This window comes from Pelobates fuscus, chromosome 12, assembly GCF_036172605.1.
Source record: "Pelobates fuscus isolate aPelFus1 chromosome 12, aPelFus1.pri, whole genome shotgun sequence".
In the NCBI taxonomy this organism is placed as follows: Eukaryota; Metazoa; Chordata; class Amphibia; order Anura; family Pelobatidae; genus Pelobates; species Pelobates fuscus.
In genome coordinates, this window is record NC_086328.1 from 89,130,956 (window position 1) to 89,150,148 (window position 19,193).

General features: G+C 42.5%; 1 protein-coding gene across 1 annotated transcript in view; it reads right to left on the minus strand.

The window, feature by feature from the left end:
• Positions 1 to 2,943: 2,943 nt before the first annotated feature.
• The window catches only part of LOC134578345 (solute carrier family 22 member 6-A-like), a 49,329-nt gene continuing 33,079 nt past the window's right edge, over positions 2,944 to 19,193 (minus strand). The window contains exons 8-10 of the mRNA XM_063437331.1: positions 12,556 to 12,664; positions 5,542 to 5,745; positions 2,944 to 3,409 (exon numbers count right to left, since the gene is read on the minus strand). Coding sequence (XP_063293401.1) covers positions 3,307 to 3,409; positions 5,542 to 5,745; positions 12,556 to 12,664 — 416 coding nt within the window. The 3' untranslated portion in view covers positions 2,944 to 3,306. The remainder of the gene's footprint in view (positions 3,410 to 5,541; positions 5,746 to 12,555; positions 12,665 to 19,193) is intronic.

The following is a 19,193-nucleotide window of genomic DNA, read 5'->3' on the forward strand; positions in this document are numbered from 1 at the left end:
ATTCTACTTTGATTAACCCCTGCAACGCTGATTCTACTTGGATTAACCCCTGCAACATTGATTCTACTTTGATTAACCCCTGCAAGGCTGATTCTACTTTGATTTATTTCCTGCAATTCAAATACAGCTTCAATCAAGTTTCTGGAACTTTGGTAATATGACTTTATTTATTAAAGACTTTTATTTTATTATTGAAGGAGTTGCTTTTGCTTATTGTTTATATTTGCATTGGGACTTGCATCATATTCATTTGCCTTTCTAAAATAAACATTTCAATTGAGTGACTGTGGCTGTATACATCTCTGCATACTGAGCCCATTAACCCAAAACCCGTGACACATTCACAGTTAACATTCCATGCAACACTTAGAAAATAAAATTTCGTAATTTCTCACACTTTTTTATATTTTATTCATAATAAATTATGTCCCTTATATAAATATTTGATGTGAAATTAAAGCCCTGTTTCTCCTGAACAAAATTATATATAATAAGTGTGGGTGCATTTAATATGAAAGAGGTAAGTTGTGGTTGAACAGGCAAATTCTAGGTTTTGTTCTGGTTCAGAACTTGGACAATTTCCTCCATCCTTAACCCCTTCAGGACCGCTGACGGTTCAGGACCGTCATCGGAAAAATCCCCTTGAGGACCAATGATGGTCCTGAACCATCATACCGGTAATATTTACTTACCTGATTGCCGTTGGATCTCCCGGCGGCGATCAGTGTTGCTATCGGTGTAGGGGGACTGCCTGACAGCCCAGACAGTCCCCCTTCGGTGAATAAGGGCCCCACGGCTATGTGATCGCTCTAACAGAATAGGCGTCCAAGTATCTGCCTGAAGGGGGACTGCCTGTGCTGACAGGCAGTCTCCCTGCATGTGTAAAAAATACACATAATACATGTGTAATATATGTCTATATATCTTATATATATATATATATATATATATATATATATAATGTCATACTAAGTGTATTTTCATATTAATATATACATATATTAATATAAAAATACACTCAGAATTAAATTACACACATGTGTATATATAATAACTATATATTGTGTACCTGACGAAAGTTCCGATTGGGAACTGAAACGTTGTTGTACTATGGCAGATTGCTGAATCAAGTTTATATTTTTTTCAATTTTCTTAAAGTCCTTGGAGTGCTATTTTTATACAGTCTGTTATACAGTGCTATTTTTATACAGTCTGAATAACTTCTTTATTTCATAAAATGAGAGAGATCGATCTCTCTCATTTTATGGAATAAAGAAGGTTTTTCATTCTAAGACCGTGAGTGCAGCCCTGGATTTCCTTCTTTCTCTATGTTTATCTACATCCCCATGGGGACTGGCACCCGGCAAGTACTACCAACTTTAATGTACATATGTGAGCGTGAGTGCATGGATCCATATATTTTTTGTATATATATATATATATATATATATTTCTAAAATATAAATAAGTAAATAAAAATAAATAAAAAAACATAAAAATAATAAACTATTTTTAAAAAATTATATATATATATGAAATTTTATTCTAACTGTATTTTTAATATTAAATATATATTCTTGTCCTGATGAAAGCTCCATGTGGGGGCTGAAAACGTTGACTTTTATACGGATAAAATAAAAGTTACATTTTATTTGAAAACTATCACAAAGACCTTGGAGTGTGATCCTTTCTACTATATCTACATGATTTTACCAGACCTGCACCGGGCATTAAGAATTTAACCAAGAGTGCAAGCTCTTGTTACTTGTGTGTGTATATATATATATATATATATATATATACAAAATTACATAAATAATTTCATAAATATACACGTAGACTTCAAATATATAAATATGTATATATATTTTAATTCTACGTGCATAGTTATGGAATATTTTTACATAACTAAGTAATTTAATTGATTGCAATTTGAGGGACCTGCCTGACAATCCAGGCGGAAAGTCCAGAGAATATAATTTGCTAGCACTGTATTTAACCCTGTAACTTTCTATGACACCCTAAAACCTGTACATGGGGGATACTGTTTTACTCTGGAGACTTCGCTGGACACAAATATTAGTGTTTCAAAACAGTAAAACATATCACAGCGATGATATTGTCAGTGAAAGTGAAGTTTTTTGCATTTTTCCCACACAAACGGCACTTTCACTGATGATGTAATTGTTGTGATATGGTTTACTGTTTTGAAACACTAATATTTGTGTTCAGCAAAGTCTCCTGAGTATAACAGTACCCCCTCCATGTACAAGTTTTATAGTATTTTTGAAAGTTACAGGGTCAAATATAAGGGTCAAATTTTTTTACATTGAAAATTGCCAGGTTGGTTATGTTGCCGTTGAGAGCATTTGGTAGCCCAGGAATGAGAATTACGCCCATGATGGCATACCATTTGCAAAAGACGACAAACCAAGGCATTGCAAATGGGGTATGTTCAGTTGTTTTAGTAGCCACTTAGTCACAAACACTGGCCAAAGTTATGGTCCATTATTGTTTATTCACACAGAAATATAAATGCTAACTTTGACCAGTGTTTGTGACTAAGGGGCTACTAAAAAAGACTGGACATACCCCATATTGAATACCCTGAGTTGTCTACTTTAAAAAAATATGTACATGTGAAGTGTGATTTAGAGATATATGACAGATAACAGTGTTACAATGTCACTATTGATAAATTTAAAAAATATATATTTTGAAACAGCAATTTCTAATGTGTACTTATAGCCTATAACTTGCAAAAAAAGCAAAGAAGCGGTAAACACTGGTTGTTTTTAAACTCGGGACAAATTTTTAAATCTATTTAGCAGTTTTATTTCGTTAGCTTTTGTAAATAAGTACAAGATTTTTCAAGTAAAAGTAAAAAAAAAATGTTTTTCACCATATTTTATTTTATTTTTTTTAAAGTAAATTATATGACATGATACAAATAATGGTATGTAAAGAAAGCCCCTTTTGTCCTGAAAAAAAACAATATAGAACTTGTATTGGAACAGTAAATGAGAAAGTAGAAAATTACAGCTAAAAACAAACACCACAAAAGTGTTAAAACTGCTCTGGTTCTTAATGTACAACATGGCCAAAACAGTCCGGTCCTGAAGGGTTAATGGGTTAAATAACATTTACACGTGCTATAGTTAAACGTGTAATTAAAATTAATACTGCAAAAATGTTATAAAGGTATCCTGCAGTTGCCACGGGCAGTAGAGCCATATTATGGCTAAGGTAGTATTTTTCTTTGGTCTAAAGACATTCGTAGGGCAACATCTTTTACTCATAAAGGAATTAAACAGTATCTGCTAGGAGGCCTCTTGAAGCTTGCGGTTGGCACTTCTTCAGAGCCATTTCTTCTTCTGGGTCCGTCTGGCATGAATCTTTAGCTCGGAATCTGTGTGAAATATATACACATGCCTGATTGAAATATTCATACAAACTGAGTTGCCCAGGCTTTTTTGGACTTTTTTGGCTTTTATGAACTCTTTCAATGTATAAAGGCACTCTTTTTGTACTTTGGCCTCGATTTAATATTTTTTTTTATTAGCTTTTCAAATGATTTCATATTTTTTTGATAGATTTTTTAAAAGATTTTTTAAATTATGTCATATATAGAACTATATCAACATATTAGAAAAATCTAAATATTAAAATATGTTTTACAAATTTAGATAATTTCAATGTTTATCCAGAAATATTTAATTGGGGCGTTTGTTAGAAACCTTGAGATATTTGTACATTTCTATCATGTAACACTCTCTGTTCCAGGCTACTCATATTTAGGTTTTATACTTTTTTGGTATATATGATTACATAGCTCTGCAACACTTTAGCGTTCCTTCTATTTCACACTTTATCTGTGCACCACTTATCTCAGGGCTTTGATGGCAGCTTTAGTAAATAGAAAGGGAGGGGAACAGCGCTACAGTACTGATCACAAGGGGGGATAGAGCTGCACACCTGAAAGGAAGGGTAACCCTCAAACCCTTCAAAGAATGGAGAGAACAAAAGACAACAAATACAGGGTGCGCTAAATAAAATAAAGGGAGATGAAAAAGTCTTTATAGGTACAATGTGGACCTTGAGTGAGTGTTCTTATGTTCTTTCTTTGGGATCTCAGTAAGTGGTAGTCACAAAATACTTTAATTAAAAACAAAGTAAAAATACACAACGCGTTTCGCCAAACAGTAGGGTTTTTCAAGTGTTTGGCGAAACGCACTTGAAAAAGCCTACTGTTTGGCAAAACGCGTTGTGTATTTTTACTTTGTTTTTAATTAAAGTATTTTGTGACTACCACTTATCTTTGGTTAGTACATTTACTTTATATGTTGCTGTTTTTTTTCCTGGCTGATTTTTTTTAAACAAGATCCAGTACTTCAAAAGAAATCCCTGGTGGGGATTATTCCACCCACGCTTGGTTCATAGAGCAGTGTGGCTGCTCTGAACACTACCGGCACTGCAAGCATCATTAGAGTAATATCCTACACGTGGGGAGTTAAAATACCACTGTATGCTGTTTTACTCAGAGCTGGTCATAGCTCTTTAAATTGTAAGTTGGCACTCTTAGGACCTCAGTGTTGTCTGTTGTTGCAGTATTACCAAAGTTATTGCACCATTGGGTTTTTCCATCTTTTATATATTTTATATGCTGACATCTGTCTGGGATGGTGTAAAGAATCTTGTGAAGACACCTCCAATTGTCCAGCAATATTCTACATGTGGGGAGTACTAAATACCACTGTATGCTGTTTTACCTAGAGCTGGGCTTAGCTCTTTAAATTGTAAGTTGGCACTTCTCCACGTCTGTGTTGTTCGTGATCCTTTCCGCATTACGGTTTTGCACTATTGGTCTCCCCTCTCTGCTTTTGTATTCCGTATTCGACTACTGAGATCCCAAAGAAAGAACATAAGAACACTCACTCAAGGTCCACATTTTACCTATAAAGACTTTTTCATCTCCCTTTATTTTATTTAGCGCACCCTGTATTTGTTGTCTTTTGATGGCAGCTTGTCAGCATGATTATTCTATTTTTTCCCCATTTTTATATATGATACATTATTGTATTTACCTTCTGATAAGGTTTATTGGTCCTATTGAATATTTATTTATCCCGCTGGCATATAATATTAAATGTACGCACTCATTGGTTTGTAAAATCCTGAATTAGACGCAATTAGCCTCTCTATAAACTCAAGTACCTTATCAGTCTGTGTTCATACGTTAGAACATTATATACTGTATATTACATATTACCGTATATTTGTTCATTTTAGATTAACACGAGTAATAACCCCCACATTCCTTTATTTATTTGATCATTCTTTGACTTTCTCTGAAAACTATAATTAGCTTTTTATAGTTCGTTTTGGCTCACTTCTCACCATCTGTAAACATACAAAGGTACATGTCTGTTGGCGTTAAGGGGACGAAAATTTGCTTTTTGGGAATGCTTGCAAAACATGCCATACATTATATCACTGAATTGAATTCAACCCTATAACATCTGAAGTGTATTTAGTCATTACCTGGCCTCCACGTCTTCCACTGTATCTGGCAGCTGTTGGTTGCGCGTTTCACACAAGAATAAGGCAGCAACTCCAGATATGATGGCGGCAACTCCATAAATAGCAGAGGGAAGAATAGGAGATATCTCCCATAGCATCAGAACCAATGGTGCAACCATCGAGCCTACCCGGGCTTTCATAGCAACGACCCCCATACCAGTCTGCCTGTACAGGAAAGAGGAATAATTTGTTTAACTATTTCGGCATTCTTTGTAAAAGTTATGTATTAATAATGGAAATAATTCCATTATTGGATTAATTTAGGAAAACATTTGTACCACTGGGTCAGTATGAAATTCTAAAGGTGTGTACATGGAGGCTTATTTAATTCTAATATTGAGACTTTTTAGTGTTGCACAGATAGTACCAGATACAGGATATGAGGAAGCTGAAGTGCAATTGATGCAATAAGGTGAAAAAGGTGCAATAGGTAACATAAAAAAATGTCACACATTTACGTTTATGGTTATGCATAAACTGAAACAAAATTCCTAAATAATAATTAAATGCTACATCATGTGGTGTGTCTGGTGGACAGGTACCTCTTGGTGGTTGAGACCCTGATGAATGAGGCAAGGCCTAGACAGAACAGGGACATGTGAGTGTTAGGGGGAGTGTGTAAATAGAATGGTAAGGAGGTCTTTAGAATGATGGGAGGAGGATTAGGGGCAAAGGGGTGGGATAGTATAAATAGGTGGGCATTTTACAGGCTAAGCAGCCATCTTAATTATTAGTTGGTAACAGTTTGGTAATTGCCTGGTAGTTGCTTCCTCGTGTACCTTCTTGCCAAGTGTTGTTTTCAGCGAGGGTCTGAGTATGGACGTCGAGGCTGTCCTTTCTGCCCTCAGGGCTGAGGCCTTACAAGCTGGCTCGTCTGCAGGCCTCCGCGGTGATTGCCGCCTCCCTGCCCAGCGGTTGCGGGGTATCCCGGAGGCAAGCTTGGTCACCTTACCGTTTCATCCCTGGAAGTCCGGGAAAAGATGTGAAAAGGGGAGTTTTGTGGAAATGTTTTCCCTGCTTCAGTTGGAAGACTTGCCCCCTCCTGATAAGGATACTAAGGGCCCTGACAAGGATAAGGACAAGTTCCGCTTTCAGAAGATCCCCAAATCTTTTGGTAATTGTCTCTGGGCCTTCTCAATCCTGGCCAGCGTTATTGTATAGAAGGTGCCGATAAGTGCTCGGCCCTATTCTGTTACCAGGATATGGTGTGGAATGCATGTCGGGTATATGTGGGTTGAGCTGGTGGCGGTACGATGAGCAATGTCGCCAGAGGTTGGCGGTTCGCCCATCCATTTGATGGGATCAGATGGATATAGGCTTGTGGTTGGCGATTATGACTCACCCGGCCTCGCATTAAGGGTATGTCATCCTTTCTTGTGGTTGGTGGCATGGTGGGAAAACCTTCAGCGTCAGCCTTAACTAGGTGCACGGGTTGCTGCTGGCAGTTTAACGAAAGACAATGCAAGTTTAAGCACAAATGCTCCAAGTGCGGGGGTTCCCATTCCACAGTCGACTGCTTCAAGCGCGGTAAAGCCGGCAAGCGAGGAAACACTGTGGTCTTGAAGGACGACCATGGCAAAACCGTGATAGGAATTGCAAGGCAGCGGAATTGCTGCTTGGGAGTTTCCACGATGGGTTTTAGATTGCTCATCGGGCTAGGGATTCCCCCGGGGTCTGTTAAAACCTCAAGTCGGTTCAGGGCCACTCTGACGTGGTAGAAGACAAGCTCAACAAGGAGCTGCCATTGGGGTTTATGGCGGGCCTGTTCTCAGCTCTGCCAATTCCTAACCTTTGGGTCTCCCCTTTGGGTGTGGTGCCCAAGAAAGAGCCGGGCAAGTTTCAGCTGATTCATCATTTATCTTACCCATTTGGGGGATCAGTGAATGATGATATTGATGCTGAGCTGTGCAGGGTATTGCACGCGTCTTTCGACATGGCGGTTCGAATGGTCCAGGCTGCGGGTTTCAGGGCTCTTATGGCTAAAGCGGATGTCAAAGCGGCCTGGAGTGGGTGGTATGGGAGGAAGTGGCTTGTGATTTGCTTCTCGCTGTTTTTCTGGGGTTCCCCTGGCCCCTGATAAGACAGTGGGTTCTTCCACTTGTTTGAGTTTCTTGGGGATTGAGATTAATTCGGTCGCTGGGGAGTGTCTCCTGCCGGAGGATAAGATTTCGGGCTTGCGTGGCCTGGTTTCGGCCGTTGGGTTGCTCAAGAAGATTCAATTGCGGCAGCTGCAGTCACTCTTAGGCAAGCTGCAATTCGCATCTTCTTTTCCTGTGGTTCGGCTGCTGTGGCGCCTTGTTCTTTACTGCTTGATTTTGAATGTGTACTGTAGGGCTGTGCATGTCCCCGGGGTTGCTAATATTACGGCGGATGAGGTGGGCTTTCCGTGCCGGATCCCTGAGGCCTTGGGTTTAACAAATAATGTCCTGGATCCGGGGTTTGGTTTTGGAACCTATATGGCAGCATTATGGTAAGGCATGGTGTGAGTGGGTGGATTTCGAGAGACAGTTTGGGAGTTTCCAGTCAGATGGAGAGCGTTTGCTAGGTCTGTTACATTTAATCTGGTTCTGGGAGGCGTCGGGCTGCTCGGCTGTTTCGAGTAAGTTGTCTGGGCTCAGTTTTTGGTTTAAACTCACCAGGGCCCCAGATCTCACGAAGGATGTTTTAGTCTCATTGATGATGAGGGGTTGGTGGAGAGGGCCCAAGGATTTGGATTCACAGAGGCCGGTTTTGGGTGCTCTGATGGTGGGCCTGTTTACAGTTGTGCCTCGGATTTGTTCTCCTCTGTTTGAAGTGGCGCTGTTTCATTTGGCGTTAACGTTTGCCTTTTTCGGAGCCGTGCGGGTGGGGGAGCTTGTTAGCCCATTCAAGGCGGTCCCTAGGGGATTGTTGTTTGGGGATGTTTTTAGTGAGGTTGGGGCAGTGCATTTTTTGCTGCGTAAGTCCAAGACGAATGTTCTTGGTCGGGTACTTGGGTCACTTTGCGGTATGTCCCTGGTTCGGTGGTTTGTCCCAGTTGCCTGTTTTCATGCTTTCTGCAAGGTTCACCCAGCATGCATGGGCCCCTTGCTGGTTCACGGGGATGCCAGTTTCTTATTCCAATTTATCAGGGTTTTCTACATGGCATTGGAGTCCTTGGGCTTACCTAGTGCTGAGTTTGGGGGGGACACTCCTTTCGGATAGGGGCTGCCACTGAGGCGTCATGCCTGAGGTTTTCTGATGAGGTTATCTAATGGATTAGGAGGTGGGAATCTAGGAGGTTCCGTTCTCATATTTGTCCAGCTGGACTTATTTCGTTTCCACATTTGTTTCCATAGGTGCCAGAATGGCCAAGTGTGGGTCATCGGCCATTCCTACATTTATTGGGTACAACAGCGGGCTGAAATTCATCCCGGGGGACTGCAGCTTGGTCTGTCACAGGCGGTTGCAGAGGTTCGTTGGTTCGGTTCCCGGGGCATGCGGTTGGCTCACTTACGTTCATGGTGTGCTCATAATTCATTTTTGGGGAAGCGATCTTGGCACTATTCCGGTGTGGGATCTGGGTGAAATGATCCAGAAGGATTTGGTCGAGTTATGGCTCAGGTTCCCAAGACTCTATATTGTCTGGTCCAAGGTGCTGTCCTGGAATTGTTAGAGGGGTGCAAGGGACCCCAAGGCACTTGAGCAGAGCAGGCTTAAGCTAAACAAGCGAGTGTTTAAATTTGTGAAGGGAATGGGGGGCTCACGGTGCATCACCGCATCTTCAAGCAAATTGCAGCTATGTATTTTAGGGGTGATGGGGTCCACCTTACGGAGGTGGGAATTGACTTATTTAATTTGATGTTGCAGGATGCGTTAGAGGAGGCCATGGCTTTGGTGTTGGGATGGCCCCACTGATTTAGGGGGTAAACAAGCGGGTCTTGTGGTGGTATATGTCCCTTGTAAACCGGGGGTTGGACTAGCGGTCTGTGGAAAGTGGATGGGTATGCTGTCCCCCCTTTAACCTCAGGTACAGTTATGGATAACAGCCGATAATCGGCTAGTGGTTAGCATTACGAGAATGGAAGGCCCAGAAAGGCACTGGTTGGGATGACAGGGAGGGCAGCTGCCCAAGGGAATGTTTTTGGCTGGAAAGGTGGTACTCAGTGACGGATACATTTACTAAGTAAGTTATGTATATAGGATGTTTTATGTTATAAAGTTGAAGTTTAAAGTTTGCTGGCTGCTCTAGTATTACGTCACTCCGCCAAGTGACTGCCATCACCTGCCTTGCACCTGAGGGAACTTCCACCAGTGGAAGCATGGCAGCAGGACCTTCTGAGACAGAAGTATCACGGTAACTGAAATGTGCATCTTTCAGTGCCCCCAGCCCCCACCTGAGTATATAAGGGATGTTGGAGGACTGCTGTGTGTTTGTCTATGTATGCATTTAGCAGTGTGTATGCATGTATTAGGCAGTGTCTGTGTATGTATGTATTAGGCATTGTGTATGTATGTGTTAGACTGTATTGGTGTATTTATGTATTAGGCAGTGTGTATGTATAAAGCAGTGTCTGTGAATGTATGTATTAGGCAGTGTGTGCATGTATGTATTAGGCAGTGTCTGTGTTAGGTTGTATGGGTGTATCTATGTATTGGGCAGTGTGCGTATGTATTAGGCAGTGTGTATGTATAAAGCAGTGTCTGTGAAAGTATGTATTAGGCAGTGTGTGCATGTATATATTAGGCAGTGTGTATGTATAAAGCAGTGTCTGTGAATGTATATAATAGGCAGTGTGTGCATGTATGTAATATGCAGTGTACGGGTGTGTGTGTGTGTGTGTGTGTGTGTATGTATTAGGCAATGTGTGCATGTTTTAGGTAATGTGTATGTATGTATGTATGTGTTAGGCAGTTTATGTGTATATGCATGTATTAAGCAATCTGTATGTGTATTAGACAGTGTCTGTGTATGTATTGGAAGGTTTTTGTGTGTATATTTTAGGCAGTGTGTGTGTGTGTGTGCATCTATGTATTAAGCAGTTTGCATTAGGCAGTGTGTGTGTGTGTGCATGTATGTATTAGGCAGTCTACGTGTCTGTGTTGTATTAATCAGTTTCTGTGTGTTTATGTATTAGGCCGTTGGTGTGTGCATGCAGAGATGTGTGCATGCAAAGGAGGAGACAGAGGGGAACATATGTGTATCAGCAGCACCTTGTGCACAATGATATCCCAGTTGTTATAGTGCATAATGAACCCCTACAATTGGCAATTATACTGGTACAATGGCGACAAACTTTCACAAAAGGGAAATCCAAAAAGTGGCAGAAGAAACTTCACTGATGAAGCTCTGCAGCAAGCTTTGCGGCCATGAGAGCGTTGCCATGGGGTTTCCATGGCAACGCTCTGTGAGGCACGCAGGCCGGTCTCGCGACAGTTAGAGACCAAGGATCAGCTGGAAAGTTAAGACAGCGTGTACTGAGCCCTCTGCCGTGTACCGCGACTGACTCCATACCACCGAACAAAGAGGAAATAAATCTCCCACCTCCTTCAACAGGTAAGAAGCAGTGAGGAGGGAATTAAAGGAACACTATAGTCACCTGCAATTTCACAGCTCAATTCACTGTCATTTATGAGTTAAATTACTTTGTTTCTGTTTATGCAGCCCTAGCCACACCTCCCCTGGCTATGATTGACAGAGCCTGCATGGAAAAAACAGTTTTTTTTACTTTCAAACAGATGTAATTTACCTTAAATAATTGTATCTCAATCTCTAAATTGAACTTTAATCACATACAGGAGGATCTTGCAGGGTCTAGCAAGCTATTAACATAGCAGGGGATAAGAAAATCTTAATTAAACAGAACTTGCAATAAAGAAAGCCTAAATAGGGCTCTCTTTACAGGAAGTATTTATGGAAGGCTGTGCAAGTCACATGCAGGGAGGTGTGACTAGGGTTCATAAACAAAGGGATTTAACTCCTAAATGGCAGAGGATTAAGCAGTGAGGCTGCAGGGGCATGTTCTATACACCAAAACTGCTTTGTTGGGCTAAAGTTGTTCAGGTGACTATAGTATCCCTTTAAATTAAAAGTACTCAAATAAATTTTAAAAACAAAACGCTCTAATTTCCCCATAGAATGCAGCCTCTATTTTACACACACTACATCCTTACAAAAACACACACACACTGCATTCACTACACAAACACTACATCCACTATACGCACTCTGCATTCACCACACACACAACTACATCCTTACTCAAACACACACTCTGCATTCACTAGACAAACACTACATATACTACACACACACACTACATTCGGTACACAAACACAGATTATGCAGTCACTATGCACACTCTGCAGTCACTATACACACTCTGCAGCCACTACACACACACACTACACTATACACACTATGCATTCACTACACACTCTGCAGTCACTATACACACTTTGCAATCACTATACACACACTACATCAACCACACAGATACATCCTGTGCAGTCACTATACACACTTTCATTCACTGCACATACACTGCATTCAGTATACACACACTCTGCATTCACTATACAGACACTCTGCATTCACTACAAATACGACATTCACTATACACACTCTGCCGTCACTATACACGCACTACAGATACAAACACTCTGCAGTCATTATACACACTGCATCTAATACACACAAACACTACATCCACTACGCAAAAACACTCTGCATCTAATACACACATATACACAAACATTACATACATTACACAAAGGTACAATCTGCATCCACTATCCACACTGCATCCATGACACACACCACATCCACTTTATACACACACCCTGCATCCACTAAACACTTCATCTTTGTAGGCAGACTCAGGATGGGCCCTGTGCGTGGGCTTAAGGGCAACCCTGTGGGTGGACTCTTTTTAGTGCTGCACTTGCACCTTAATGTTTGGGAGGTGGGGCACATCACCTAAACAATAAGTATTTTTCAGGTTTTTATGTACTCACCTTAGTATAGTGGGAAATAGCTCACCAGAGTACAGGTATGCACAATTGAATGATCCTCCCACAAGTCCTTTTCCAAGCACTGCCAAAACTATACGCAAGGTTTTTAAACCTGAAAATAAATGTAAAAATGCAAAATAAGAATAATGCTTGTAATCCTGAATTTAGATTGTCCCTGTGACTTCTCTGAATTTTCCACAGAGTCTTTGGGTACAAAACCCAGTTGCAGGTCCTCTGATCATATTGATCTCTGCCCACTTCAAACTGATTGGTAACTTGCAAGGCTCAGATTTACCTATCCAAGCATTCCTATAGGTTGGTTTAAACTGAGTTAAATTAAGGGCATAGGAAGGCTTTATAAGCCTTTCCCCGCCCTGCGGAGTTCAGTCTGCGCGGTGCCCTCGCTGAATGAAGATTATTTGTCTTAGCGTCAAACATGATTTGCAAACAAGGGGACTAAAGAAAAAATATCCCTGAGAAGAGAGTGTTTCCAAAAAATATCCAATGAAAGGGGGTAACCCTATATATAGAGATTGAACAAGAAACAAAGAAAATGGACCCAACAACCAAAAAGGTTCAGGATCCACGGTTTGGATATATCAGAGTTAAAGGGACACTCCAGGCACCCAGACCACTTCTGCTCATTGGAGTGGTCTGGGTGCCAACTTCCACTACCCTTAACCCTGCAAGTGTAATTATTGCAGTTTTTCATAAACTGCAATAATTACATTGCAGGGTTAACTCGACCTCTAGTGGCTGTCGCTCAAAACCCCATAGGAAAGCATTGAAATGATTTTTCAATGCTTTCCTATGGGGAGACGTAATGCGCATGCCCGGCATTTCCGCGCATACGCATTAGGTCTCCTCGGCCGGTGGGCGAGATCAGTCTCGCCCACCGGCCGACGCAATCACAAGGAGGAGCGTCGCGGAGGCGGAGACAGCGGCGAGGGATATCGCCGCTGCCTCAGGTAAGTCACTGAAGGGGTTTTCACCCCTTCAGTAACCGGGGATTGGGGGGTGGGAGGGAGAGGGACCCTCCAGTGCCAGAAAAACGGATCGTTTTTCTGGCACTGGAGTTTCCCTTTAACTGTTACAAACACTGACAAAAAAATAATAATAAGTAAACAAAAAATAATAATAAATAAACCCAAGTAACAAAGATGGGGGTAAATTATAAAGGTCTTTAACCTAAATAATGTAGGGGGATAAGTATAGAGTCTGAAAACCCTATATAAACACAGCAAGAGGATAGGCAGGATAGGTAGTAATAGGTGTCACCCTATATAAACACAGCAAGAGGATAGGCAGGATAGGTAGTAATAGGTGTCACCTATTACTACCTATCATGCCTATCCACTTGCTGTGTTTATATAGGGTTTTCAGACTCTATACTTATCCCCCTACATTATTTAGGTTAAAGACCTTTATAATTTACCCCCATCTTTGTTACTTGGGTTTATTTATTATTTTTTGTCAGTGTCATAGATGTGTCAATAAACTTTAGGTTTTTAACAGTTAACTCTGATATATCCAAACCGTGGATCCTGAACCTTTTAGGTTGTTGGATCCATTTTCTTTGTTTCTTGTTCAAACAAGGGGACCACACAAAGTTGGTTCAGTCAACGAACAAGGGGGAGGGGGAGGGTACAGACAACCGAACAAATGGAATAAAAGTGTAGTTAGGTCCTCTATTCCGCTACAGTCGTCCTAACATAAATGAACAAACTGTTCTCATTGTGTTAGGATGAAATTCTGTATACTGAAAGCAGGCATCTCAAGATCACGGCGAAAAGGGTGAGTATTGTGGGAAAATGTCTTTGACCCACAAGAAGTGGATCAAAGCTGGTCAAGCGTAGGGAAAATACAAAGACAAAGTAGACACTCCAGTACCCAAAATAAAAAATAAATAAAAATCACTGTTTAGTAGATGAAAGGGAAATTTGCATGCATTTATTTATGTATTTTTAATTTGTGGTATATCTAAAAACTTATTGCAAAACCTGCATTTCTCTTGAGTTTAGCTCAACTGAGCTAAGCAAACCAGGAAGTAACAGGACCTGTTGTCAGCTTGAAAGACACGGGGGTGTAACAGTTATAAATTATAAAAGTGACCATTTCTATTGAAATCTGCACTTTTTGTAAAATGAAAAGAAGAGAACACACTCACACATAAAGCTTTTCAGCAAGTTAAAATTCTTTAGGGGTCTGGAGTGTCCCATTAAACAGTGGTGTACTAAGGGGGGGGGCGGTCCGCCCCGGGTGCCATCCAGTAGGGGGGGTGCCACACTCTGTCCCTCCTGCTGGTCGTCCTCTCCCTCGCGGCTCAGGCGCTCAGTGAGTGAGTCAGAACACAGGGAGGGGATTCCCAGCCTGTGTTCTGAGTCATCACTGAGCACCAGGGATGCTTTTATGGAGTGTGCCAGCAGGGGGCGCAGAGCGTGCATTCTGCAAGATTTCTCCCCTGCGGCCACTCTGCCTGCACCTCCTGCACTGCCTGGGCTGGGATGGAGAGAAACAGCCCCTCAATCATGGTAAGAAAATATTATTGTAAATTCACCCTCACCCCCTCCCTCAGTCACCCTCTCACCCCCTCCCTCAGTCACCCTGTCACCCCCCCCTCACCCCCCTCAATCACCCTGTCACCCCCTCCCTCAGTCACCCTGTCACCCCCCCTCAGTCACCCTGTCACCCCCCTCACCCTGTCACCCCCTCAATCACCCTGTCACCCCCGCTCAGTCACCCTGTCACCCCCCTCAGTCACCCTGTCACCCCCTACCTCAGTCACCCTCTCACCCCCTCCCTCAGTCACCCTGTCACCCCCTCCCTCAGTCACCCTGTCACCCCCTCCCTCAGTCACCCTGTCACCCCCCCTCAGTCACCCTGTCACCAATCACCCCCTCAGTCACCCTGTCACCCCCCTCAGTCACCCTGTCATCAGTCACCCCCCAGTCACCCTGTCACCCCCCCCCCTCAGTCACCCTGTCATCAGTCACCCCCAGTCACCCTGTCACCCCCTCTCAGTCACCCCGTCACCAATCACCCCTCAGTCACCCTATCACCCCCCTCAGTCACCCTGTCATCAGTCACCCCCCCAGTCACCCTGTCACCCCCCTCAGTCACCCTGTCACCAGTCACCCCCCTCAGTCACCCTGTCACCAGTCACCCTGTCACCCCTCCTCAGTCACCCTGTCAGCCCCCCTCAGTCACTCTGTCACCCCCTCCCTCAGTCACACCCTCTTTCAACACCCCTGCCCTCTCTGCCATATACACCACCGCCATATACACCCCTGCCTTGTCATAATATCCTCCCTGCTATAAACCCACTACCTGGTCATAATTCCCACCCTGGCATATACCCCTTTAACATGTCATATAATACCCACACTGCCATAATCCCCTACCTGCTATATACCTCCACCGTATCATAATACACACCCTGCCATACACCCTGGCCCTGCCTTGACATAATATCCTCTCTTCCATATAACCCCCAATCCCATTGTTCCCACCCGTGACATAAAACACCATATACTCACCACCTCACCTGCAGTCACCTCCTTCAATCCACTGTGTGCAATGGCACACACTGACATAGTATCCACCACACTGTCCCACCCTGCCATATACCTTTCTCCTGATAGTAATACTCACCCACTTACATATACATCCACGTTGTCACATTCCCCCAGACAGATAGGACAGATATATACTGGAAGGCAGTGAGATTAAACATTTTTATGGACCATATAGGAGTTTGTGTACGCCCTGCAGTAAGCCGGCAGCCGGGGGATGACGTCATCCTGGCATCGACATCACTACTGGCCGTGCAAGTGAGCTGTGAAGGAAGAGCACAGAGATCCCAGCCCAGCAGCAACCGCTTGTCACTCCCAGAGTAAGGTAGGGAGGTTGGTTGGACCTCTTAATAACTAAATGCGTGTGTATATCTGTGGTTGTGTATATGTTTAGTAGATAGCTCCCTAATTTGGTGTCCTTAAATATGTCAATCCCACAAAAGGATAACAAATAAGTGAGTTATCTACTAAACAACCTAAATATTAAAATTAAGAAAAAGGCTTTTAAAATGTAGATCTTTTAGCTATTTAGTAGAGAATTCCCTAAATTGGTGCCCTTATGTGAGATTCCATATGTAAAGATACCAAATTAGGGTGCTGTTTAGCAGATAGCTCCCTTATTTGGTGTCCTTAAATATGGCAATCCCACATCTCAGCATCTTGCCAACACTACACACAAACACATCCCTGCATTCCAGTGCAAACACTACATACAAACACACCTCTGTATTAAAACATCACCATTATATATAACCACACCACTGCATCTCGCCAACACTACACACAAAAGCATGCCTGCATTAAAATGCCAACACTACATACAAACACACCCATTCATTCACTCACACTTACTCCATACAAAAGCATGCTTACATTGAAACATACATACATTAAAAAAAATTGTGGGTGTTTTGTACATTTTAAAGTGCGGGGGGGGGGGGGGCAAAACTAGGACCCGCCCCGGGTGCCATATGCTCTAGGTACGCCCCTGCCATTAAATCTTATAAAGCAGTGAAGAGCTGGCAAGGGTGGCAAAGGGACAATTTCCCCAAGGCATCTAGGATTCAGGGTTGTGGTTCAGAGGCTTACAGCCCCATTCTTCTGTTGTTTACAACAGTGAGATGTGTGCGCGATATATACTGGCATTGGCATAGTACTACAAAAGTGAGGCAGTAGGTAAGAGTTTTTTAGGGACTTTGCAAACCCAGCACAGTGTGGGTTTGTGCTTAAGCTGGAGCTGCACAGTCTCAATGGACTCAAGTTTACATTTCCCTCTGAGATAATTCTTAGGACACCACAGTTTCCGAGGCAGAGTAGGCTGTCCAACTATGGTAAGAATGTATGGTATCCCTGGCAGGGACGGTGCAAGATTTTTTTCCGCCAACTCTAAATTGCAGACCGTGAGACATTTTGAGAAAGGATAGAGAGATTGTTGAGATATTTAGAAAACAGAAACTGGGTGACATTTTAGGAGAGAGACACCATGGGCAGATATTTAGGGAAAGAAAGAGATACACTGTCACACTCAGCCAGTATATAAATCCACATACACACACACACTTCCCAATACATACTGTGAAGGAATAGCCCCATCACTTGTTTTGGCTTATTTCGTGTGATTTATATTTGTTTCATTTTGTTTTTTTCCACCTGGTTCGGTTCCCCAACAAGGACCACCCCAGAACCTCATTAGAACTTGGAACATTAAGTATCCTGTACGAAAACCGCAAAGGAAATAATGCTCCACTGGGAGAATGCTCCACTGGGTGACCGCCATTTTGTGAAACAGAACGCACGTGGTCGAGACAATGGATAGCGGCCATCTTGTCTCCCAAACGCAGGCAGTGGGACTTGGTCGTCGAGTGCCTGGAACAGATTTCGACCAGGCATTCTAGAGAACGCCGGTGAAGATAGACCTGCTGCCCTTTCAAGTTCCCGACTACCTCCATGAACGGCGTTCAGGAGTTAGAAACTACCGAACAAGGGGAGCATTCTACAATTGAAAGATTTTGGATAACTTATGTGGTTTTCGTACAAAATCCCGCGAACGGAGACTGGCTATTGCCACAATTTCCCTGGAACTATTTTGGGCTTCGACCTCGTGGAAGGCCGGTCAAAACTTCCCTGCGATGGCGATTACAAACTACTGAACAGATCTGAGTGATTTTTTGGATATAATGGTCACTCATATCAGGGCTATCCGGGGATGTGAGAGGTTTCCATGTATTTTGGGGCTACTTTTGGGGTGTTTAAACATTGTTAGACTTTTCTGTACCTGGAGATAATTGAGTTTGTACAGTTCCTGACTCAATTATCTCTCAGGCACAGAGGAGGAGTTTAATGACTATATAAATTTGATGACTGTACTCCAATTCAACAGTTCTACTCCCAGCATTAAGCTTTAGCTCATGTGTGGGTGGATAAGCAATACTGGTGCTATTTTACTTCAGAATTATTGGAGCTGTTTTATTTGGGGAAAAGGGAATCCGTGGTGGAGATACTTTGGCGGTCAATGACACATACATCCACACATTTCCAAATACATACATATGTGCACACACACGCACACACACTTCCCAATACAATCATCCATACACACTGCCAAATACATACATCTATACACACATACTGCCTAATGCATACACTGTGATACATATCGCTGTGATAAATGATGTATTCAATGCATTTGACATCAGCATACCCCGTACCCAAATTTCACCATCCTCAACTCTCCAATCTCACAGAAACCTCAACTGCCTTGATCTGCAGCATTTCTCCACCAAACTCAAAACTCTCCTTTTACCCATCTCAAATCTAATGTGCCCTAACTCTGCTACCTCACTCTACAACTCGACTCTCTCCTCTCAACTCGACATTATGGCACCTCCTACAATTAAACGCAACAAGCGCCCCCAATTACAACACCAAGCTGAACCGTTACCTCCAAAAATGTTCTAGAACTGCTGAACGCTGCTGGAGAAAGTCTCACTTTGCATCTGACTTCCTCCACTATAAATTTATGCTCCGCTCCTACAGCCTGGCTCTTTCCGCTGCAAAAGTAAATTACTT